General features: G+C 34.4%; 1 protein-coding gene and 1 non-coding gene across 2 annotated transcripts; both read right to left on the bottom strand.

Annotated features, from left to right (window-relative positions):
- Window positions 1-291: 291 nt before the first annotated feature.
- On the bottom strand, window positions 292-1,806 carry LOC147411521 (thiamine thiazole synthase 1, chloroplastic-like). The gene is made up of 2 exons (XM_086449467.1): window positions 713-1,806; window positions 292-612 (listed from the first exon to the last, which is right to left on the bottom strand). The coding sequence occupies exons 1-2, from the start codon at window positions 1,622-1,624 to the stop codon at window positions 445-447; spliced, it is 1,080 nt and encodes a 359-aa protein (XP_086305593.1). The 5' UTR covers window positions 1,625-1,806; the 3' UTR covers window positions 292-444.
- Window positions 1,807-5,643: 3,837 nt separating this feature from the next.
- Window positions 5,644-5,723, bottom strand: TRNAL-UAG (transfer RNA leucine (anticodon UAG)). Its single transcript has one exon. It is a non-coding gene; the product is annotated as a tRNA-Leu (tRNA).
- Window positions 5,724-7,690: the final 1,967 nt, after the last annotated feature.

Raw genomic sequence — 7,690 nt, 5'->3', positions numbered from 1 at the left:
ACCCATATATATATATGAAAAGCCTTTATAAGCCTTAAAGAGAGTTAAATATTGTGCCAAACATTTTTTTTAAACATGGGTTAGAATCTTTAGAATGGACTGATTTTGAAAATAGATGGCTACCGAATTTCTAATATTCCTAAACTTGAAAATGAAATTCAACCGTAAAACTTTTTTTTTCTTTTTTAAATTCATAAAAATCCATCCACTACAATGCTCTGGCATCGGATGTATGGGGCGGCCTCCGATGCAGAGTAATAACCAACCTGACATGGTGACTGGGAACTAGTATTTCCAACAGCGAACTTATTTAAATGTACTTGAAAGTGTGTCCACAAAAGATAAACATCACATCAACACATAACATCCTCATAAACAAAATCACAACGAAACCATATTAAATAAGTTGATCATCATCTACACTCACTCCCTTGGATTGAATTATTAAGCATCTGCCGTCTCAACAGTTTCAGCTGCAGCAAGTATCAGCTCCGGATGAATATTCCCCATCTCACCGTACGTCCCATCCATCGCATTCGGTAATCCCAATGCCTTCAACGCCAGATGTGCTGCCTTCTGCCCTGATATCATCATCGCCCCAAACGTTGGTCCCTGAAACCAAAAAAAAAAATCCATCAATCTCCAATATTTCTAGCTATTCAGATTCAAAGTTGAAAAAATTAATTAATTAATTAAGCAAACTACAGCTTACCATTCTTGGTGCACCATCGATCTCTGCAACTTCCATGCCTGTAACAATCATCCCAGGTACAACCTCCCTCGTAAACTTAACGATCGCATCTTCAGCTGTGTTCATGTCCAAAGCCTTCATTCCTGGAACGCTATCGATCAAACCAATACTCTTCAACCTCTTCACACCAGTCGCCCCAAACGGTCCATCGTGTCCGCAAGAACTTACCACAACTTTCGCCTCCATCACATTAGGATCCATACACGACTGTGTATCGTGATTCATCGAAACCAACGCCCAATTCGTAACCACACCACCAACTTTTCCCTCTTTAACGATCAAATCCTCGGCTGCAACCGCGTTGAACAATTTCACATTAGGTCGAGCCAAAATCTTGCTCATGATCGTCGATGTGAACAAAGCTGCGTGCTTTATCACAACGTAGTTGTCTTGTTCATCGTACTCGATTTCGAGTTCATCCAGGAACCTATGTGCGGGTTTACGAACCACCATGGATGAGAAGAGTTGGCCACCGAGCCAAGCCCCACCACCTGGGCTAACCGATTGTTCGATGATGGCTACTTGGACTGATGGATTCTTGCTAAGCTCGTAAGCACAAGAGAGACCAGCAGATCCAGCACCAACGATGACGACATCTGTGTCTGCATAGGTGATCATATCCATCATGTAACGGCGAGTCATTTCTCGAGATACGATTGATTCTTTGATGGGATTGAATCGGAAGGATTGAAGATCATATGGAGGAGGAGATGATGAAGACATGGAGATGGAAAGGTTTTGTGGGGTGGATTTGATGGGTTGGAGACGAGATGGAGTGATGGGGACGCCATGGAAGGAAGATTGGGAGTCTGAGAAAGGGGTTTTGGGTTTTGAAGAGAGAGGAGAAGTTAAAGCAGTGGTCATGGACGCCATTGATGACGGATGGTTTCTAGGGTTTGCTTTTTAGGGGTAGATGAGAGACTCAGAGAGTGAGGGATGAAGGGGGTTTATAGTGAAGTGCAGAGGCGGTTGCGGAAGATGAAAATATCTCTGAACATCACTGGACAAGTGTCGAGTAGATAGGATTTAATCGGTGTAGAGAGATTTGGCACTTTCTCCAGAGAGAGAGAGGACGTATGTAAGTTTTTCTCTAACATAGCATGGAAAAAATCGTATATTTTTTCCCTCGGAATACACAATTGCATATCACCATGAGCATGAGCATGTGCAATTGTGTATCTCAAGGGAAAAAATCTACAGTTCTTTACCTATGTCACGTTAGTGAGTTTTTTTCGTTATTTTGTCAGGTTGAATTACAAAATCAATACTTAAAAAAATTAATTAAGAGATTGAAGATTATTGAATTTGAAAAGAAAAAAATCTAAGGATTTTTTTTATCATCAGTTGAAGAAGAAAGATGTATGATAGTCATTTTTCATTAGTCTGTTAGAGAAGACTAAGGTCAAAGGATGATATGTCGTTTGAAAATATCAACAAAATGGTCACAAAAAAGTATGTATAAATCATCCTTTTGTTTCGACAAGGGCATGTAAGAAATCATCATTATATATGAAGGACCACCACTAGGCAAGGCCACAATAATGAGGAATATAAGGATTAATATTTAAGTATATCATTAAGAGACTTAAAGTTGGATTATAAATAAGTAATCAGCTTTACTGTGATCACATGTATTGGTGATCAACACCTTGGATCATTGTACACTGACATGGTTATAGTGGATCCCTTTAATAAAGGCATAAGGACGACCGAAAAAGAAAGGATTGTGGTTAGCCATAAGCATCAGTCATGGGAAAGAAGATATACCCTTTTTGGATTTTGGAGTGTAGCATTGTCGCTTGCCTCTCAAAAAGCTATCACCAAAGATTCCAATCCCCCACAGATTTCATTTGTATTTTTTTTAAGAGAAAGGAAAAAAAAAAAAAAAAAAAGACATACTCACGTGCATGTGCACTGAACCCATGTTATCTGATTCGTGGGTTCATTTAGTTCGAATCCGAATTTATGATATATGATTTGTCAATAAAGATTGAATCTGATTTATAAGGATAGACAGAGATGAGGGTATTTGAAGATTGAAGTGATGTATAAGATTAATAAAAACGAAAATTGTATGTATTTTGAAAATAAGAAATCAGATTTTTTTTTATGAAAGATTTTGTTCATTTCCTATTTGTCTATCAATAAAAACAAAGGTTAAAGAGGTATGTTATCAATTTGAAAAATTAGGAGATATCTTTAATATCATCAATATGTTGATGGATGTAAAATAATTAACAAAACATCAAAGAAAGATACTCAAATTCATTCAATTCACGTGCATTGTGCACAGTATGACATTCACGTCACTTGAGTTAAATATTTTACATTAAGTCAACTTAGCACGGCTCTAACATAAAAATAAGGTTCGTTGTATGTAACGAACCAAAAGCAAACTGTACCATGAAGTAGTTCGATTCGAACCAATTTGCGGTTTGACACCTTTCTAGCGAATTAGGTAACCCAGTATTGAATCATAGATTTTTTTTCCTTGAATATTTTTTATCAAAAAATGACCAAATTTACTCGGTTAATCTAAAATTTGGTACTCAACAATTCTTTCCTTATTCATAATATTTTATATTATTTTATCTTTTACGAAAAAAATAAATATTCACCATTCTATTTAATTCAAATTAAAAAAAGATTATTGATAAATTGACTCTCTTTATACCTTTTCTGACATGGCATGTCTATAGAACAATACATCTTTTTCCATGTGTATCGCGAAGAAAAAGATTTATGATTCTATGCACTGCCACGTCAAAGAGCATCTATTTATCATGACTCTTGAAAAAATTGACTTTCCCCCTTCATATTCTCCTTTGCATCTCTTAGAGAATCTATATTTTAGAAGGGGAAAAAAAGAGGGTAATCAAATTGGAGTTTAAGTAAATTACCCTTGATTTTAATAAATAAATAAATAAATTGAATTGAAAAAAAAAAAAAAAAAACCTTTATTTAGGTGTTGATTGAGCGTTTGCAATTGTTGAAATCTTTTTTTTTTTTTTAAATGACTATTTTTAAACATTGGAAATTTAGAAAATTTGACCATTTATAGTTGTTGGAAGTTATGGGAAATTTTAAATTCTCAAAATTAGATTTTCTATTGGCACCCCAACTTTTACTTATTACACTCCAATTAAAAGTTAAAGAATAAATAAATAAGTGAATGGGTGAGAATAACTAAAAGGAAGCCCTCCCTCTCTTAGATTTCTATTTTTGGCTTTAGGATTTTATATTAACCTAATACTAATCGTAAACAACTATTGAAATTGTTTGCCTGAGTGATATAATATTCTCTCGTATCAAGACAACAAGTTGAGCCAAACCTTTGTAATGTTTAATAGTCTGTTCTAATCTTTAATTGGGTGTGAAAATAATTTAATAAATTTGGGTTTAATAAGTAAAAGTTGGAGTGCCAAAATTACTCTTAAAATTTATTATAATTTTATATTATTTTTTATTCAATACCTAATGTGAAAGACTCGCTAGATGGAACAAGTTTGAAGGCCATCGCTACTTAAATTATTTACTTTAGCTAATCTGTTGGGGCCCCAAAATTGTCTTTTCCCTCTTTAATTTAACTATTAGTAGATTTTGACGAATCTGTTGGAGATTCTCTTAGAGAAAAAGTTTTAAGATTATATATAAATAGGAGCCCAATCTAACAGAAAATTCAAAGGATTACCAGAAAGTTTACATGAGTCCTAATCCAATGCTAAGGAGGTGAGCCGGATTTTTGATCAACCTTAAATCTCCATCAGATCAATCAAGAAATTTATGTAAATATTTTGATTTGGATAGTTTGATATCAAAACTTTATTAATTGGGATTCTCATTGTGTCCATAATTTATGTTACGGTTTAACTAACCAATTAAAGTGACAAAATGACATTTTGATTAGTGTAGACGAGGATTCACAAGATGTTATGTTAGAAACGGGGCTTAAGTTGTCTAAGCTCAAGCCTCGTATATTCCAAATGGACGTAGGTTGGGCTAGGGTTGATTTTGGACTTTGAGCAAATATTAAATTTGTGTTTATTTTGAAGTCATTTAGAGGAGTTGTTGTTTTGATCAAAATAGGGATCCAATTTCTATTCTAATTTGAAAAACGGTTAGAGATGATAATAAATTTATTACTACTATATCTATTAGGTTGAGACATTATTAGGCTTAAAATTGTTCGGAATTAAATACATTAAAAAAATTTGAGCATTTTGTTTGTTTAGTACGAAGGTCCTAGATCTTATATTTTTAGGGCAAGTTGACATCTTGATTTGATAACTTTGGATTTGGGATCTTATATCTTGATTTGGCAACTCTTTCTCTCTCAAATTTATAATTATATCAGTAATTGTGAAAAAAACAAATGGTAAATATAATACATTTGCATAAAACACAAGGATTTAAGTAATTCGACAATCTGCCTACGTCAATGAAACAAAACAAGAACAACCACTATTTTCTCATCAGTCTTATAGTCCTAAAAATCTCTATTTATAAAATAAAAAAATTATCAAAGCATGTAATTCTCCCAAAATAGAAACACTCTAAAAGAATATAAAATGCTTAATTAAGAAAATATTTCAAGATTTCCCTTTTCACACTCCTTAAAAAATTCGGGAATAAGATTTCACCCCGGCAGCTCTGTATAGTGCAATAGAATACAATACATTTACACAACAATAATTAACCATAGATCTTTTTTCTTTGGTCTTACAGTAATTACAAAACTAATAAGTAAAGTAGAAGAAATCATGTAGAGTTCCAGATGTTTTGCAGCCTATTTTAGGGAAAGTTCTTCTCTAATAGATATCGAGAACCAAGTGTTTGTAGATGAATCCGAAAACAAAAATTGTCCGCCAAAGACAACACAGGCAACAAAATTGTGACAGCTGTGGGATTTGAACCCACGCCCTTTCGGACCAGAGCCTAAATCTGGCGCCTTAGACCACTCGGCCAAACTGTCTTGACTGTTATTTTATTGGCAATTTGTAATATTACCTTGATTAGCGGTCCAAAGAAAATAAATGTTACTCTCATCCAAGAGTTGACAATAAAAGATGGAAATTTAAGAATCTTAGAAAAGTGTCATGATGAATGCATGCGGTTGACATAGCAAAGGCATATAATCATAGATCTTTTTTCTTTGGGATACATAAGGAAAAAGAACTGTGGTTATGTGCAATTGCCATATCAAACGCTTACAGATCGCATATGATTAACCATGTGCATTCATCATTGTTATTTTAGAAAATTAATAGACTAATGGTAATTTGACACTCTTTTTTCAAAAAAACCCCTTCCATAATGTGGTAGTTATAGAACCATAAATCTTTTTCTTATGTATCTCAAAGCAAATAATCTACAGTTTTAATCACCAGATGAGTGGCCGAGTGGTAGCACTTCGGGATCAAGGGGTGTATCCCCCTATGGTCTCAAGTTCGATTCCCACCGACTACTAATATCAGTGGCCACGAACCATAGGATTAAAATCCTGTTTCGCAAGTCTTATTCGGAAAGGAGGGAATAGTTGGTACGGGCAAGCAGGCCCATCTAATAAATAAATAAAAAGGATCTCCAATTTTTTTTTAAAAGAATTCCATCATAAATATTTTTTCATGTATAATGATTTTCTAACTCAACTTTGACAGCATAACTCACTGACGTGGCATGTGCAAGAACGGTAGATTATGCCCTTGGGATACACAACTTTACATCCCCATAAACATGTCCAGTTGTGTATCCCGATGAAAAAATCTACAGTTCTTGCACATGCCATGTGAATGAGTTTTTGAGTTGTTCTGTCAATTGTGCAGAGACTACTTACTTTTCTTAATTTAATTTGGGCTCCACTTGATGAAGGCTAGGAAAATTTTGTGTCGGAATTGCTAAGAATTGTACTCTCACACTTCCAAATTAACTCAATAGAGCTTAATTACATCCACGTTAATTCATGTTGATGAGCTTGAAGTTTAAATTCTCAAACACCACACCAATTAACTTGAAAGGTAATTGCACAGTACATTACATGAATACGTAAAAGCCGAAACAACACGAATATTTCAAACTCTAGACAAACAACCACTGCAAATCACTTTGCATTAATTTGTAGAGCAAACATGTATGAACAATCTAGTCATTCATTCACTTGTTGAATGTCTTGAAGTCCAGTACTTCTCGATCTCTTCCGCCGTTCTTCCAGGGATTCTCCCAGCAATAAGAGACCATCTGATCGTTTAGACAAAATTTCACTTCATATGAAACATAATTAAAAGAAAGAAAGAAAACAAATTAAGGGGGAGACAAACAAACCAACCTCTCTCCAACCAGATTATACATCCTAATAATAAGTGTTTCCTCATCTTCTGTGAAATTCAACTTGGAATCTTGACTGATTTCCTCTGAATCAATCACCACAATATAAGAAAAACAAAATACAGAAAACGATTTTCAAGTAGACAGTTAGGTGATATAGGTTACTTTGAATCAAGGATCAGAATATCCAAAAGCCGTAAAGAAAAAAATTGTGCTCAAAGATCAAATATTCATTTCATTCAAGAGTACGTAGTACAATTAACTCAAAGAAGAATGGAATCCATTAATTTCAAAAGGGTACCTCCAGAATCGACAGATATATCTTTAGAAGAGTGATCCAAGTCAGCCATTTGAGAGCGAGAGAGAGAGAGAGAGAGAGAGAGATGTAAGAGCTTATGGAGAAAGCGAAGTAATATTAATAGGAGGAGATCTTTAGAGAAGAACGGACGGTGAGAAAAGAGTGGACTGTTAGTTGCAAATAGAGAAACGGTGGTTGAAACTTAAATCTTGAAAGGTTGGTTGGTTGATTTTGTCGGTATGGAAAATGCTGAATTGACTATACACGTCACTGGGTTAGACACTGTACTGACGTGGAGGTGTATAACACTATAACTGTTT

Source organism: Akebia trifoliata, chromosome 1 (assembly GCF_017979445.1).
Source record: "Akebia trifoliata isolate Shusen 1 chromosome 1, ASM1797944v1, whole genome shotgun sequence".
Classification (NCBI taxonomy): Eukaryota; Viridiplantae; Streptophyta; class Magnoliopsida; order Ranunculales; family Lardizabalaceae; genus Akebia; species Akebia trifoliata.
Note: the sequence above shows the minus strand (reverse complement) of the source record. Positions and strands in the feature narration are given on the sequence as shown.

Coding starts and splice junctions, on each gene's coding strand:
- LOC147411521 (XM_086449467.1), bottom strand. CDS start 1,624: ATGGCGTCCATGACCACTGCTTTAACTTCTCCTCTCTCTTCAAAACCC. Junction 613..712: donor TCGATGGTGCACCAAGAATG/GTAAGCTGTAGT, acceptor TTTTGGTTTCAG/GGACCAACGTTTGGGGCGAT.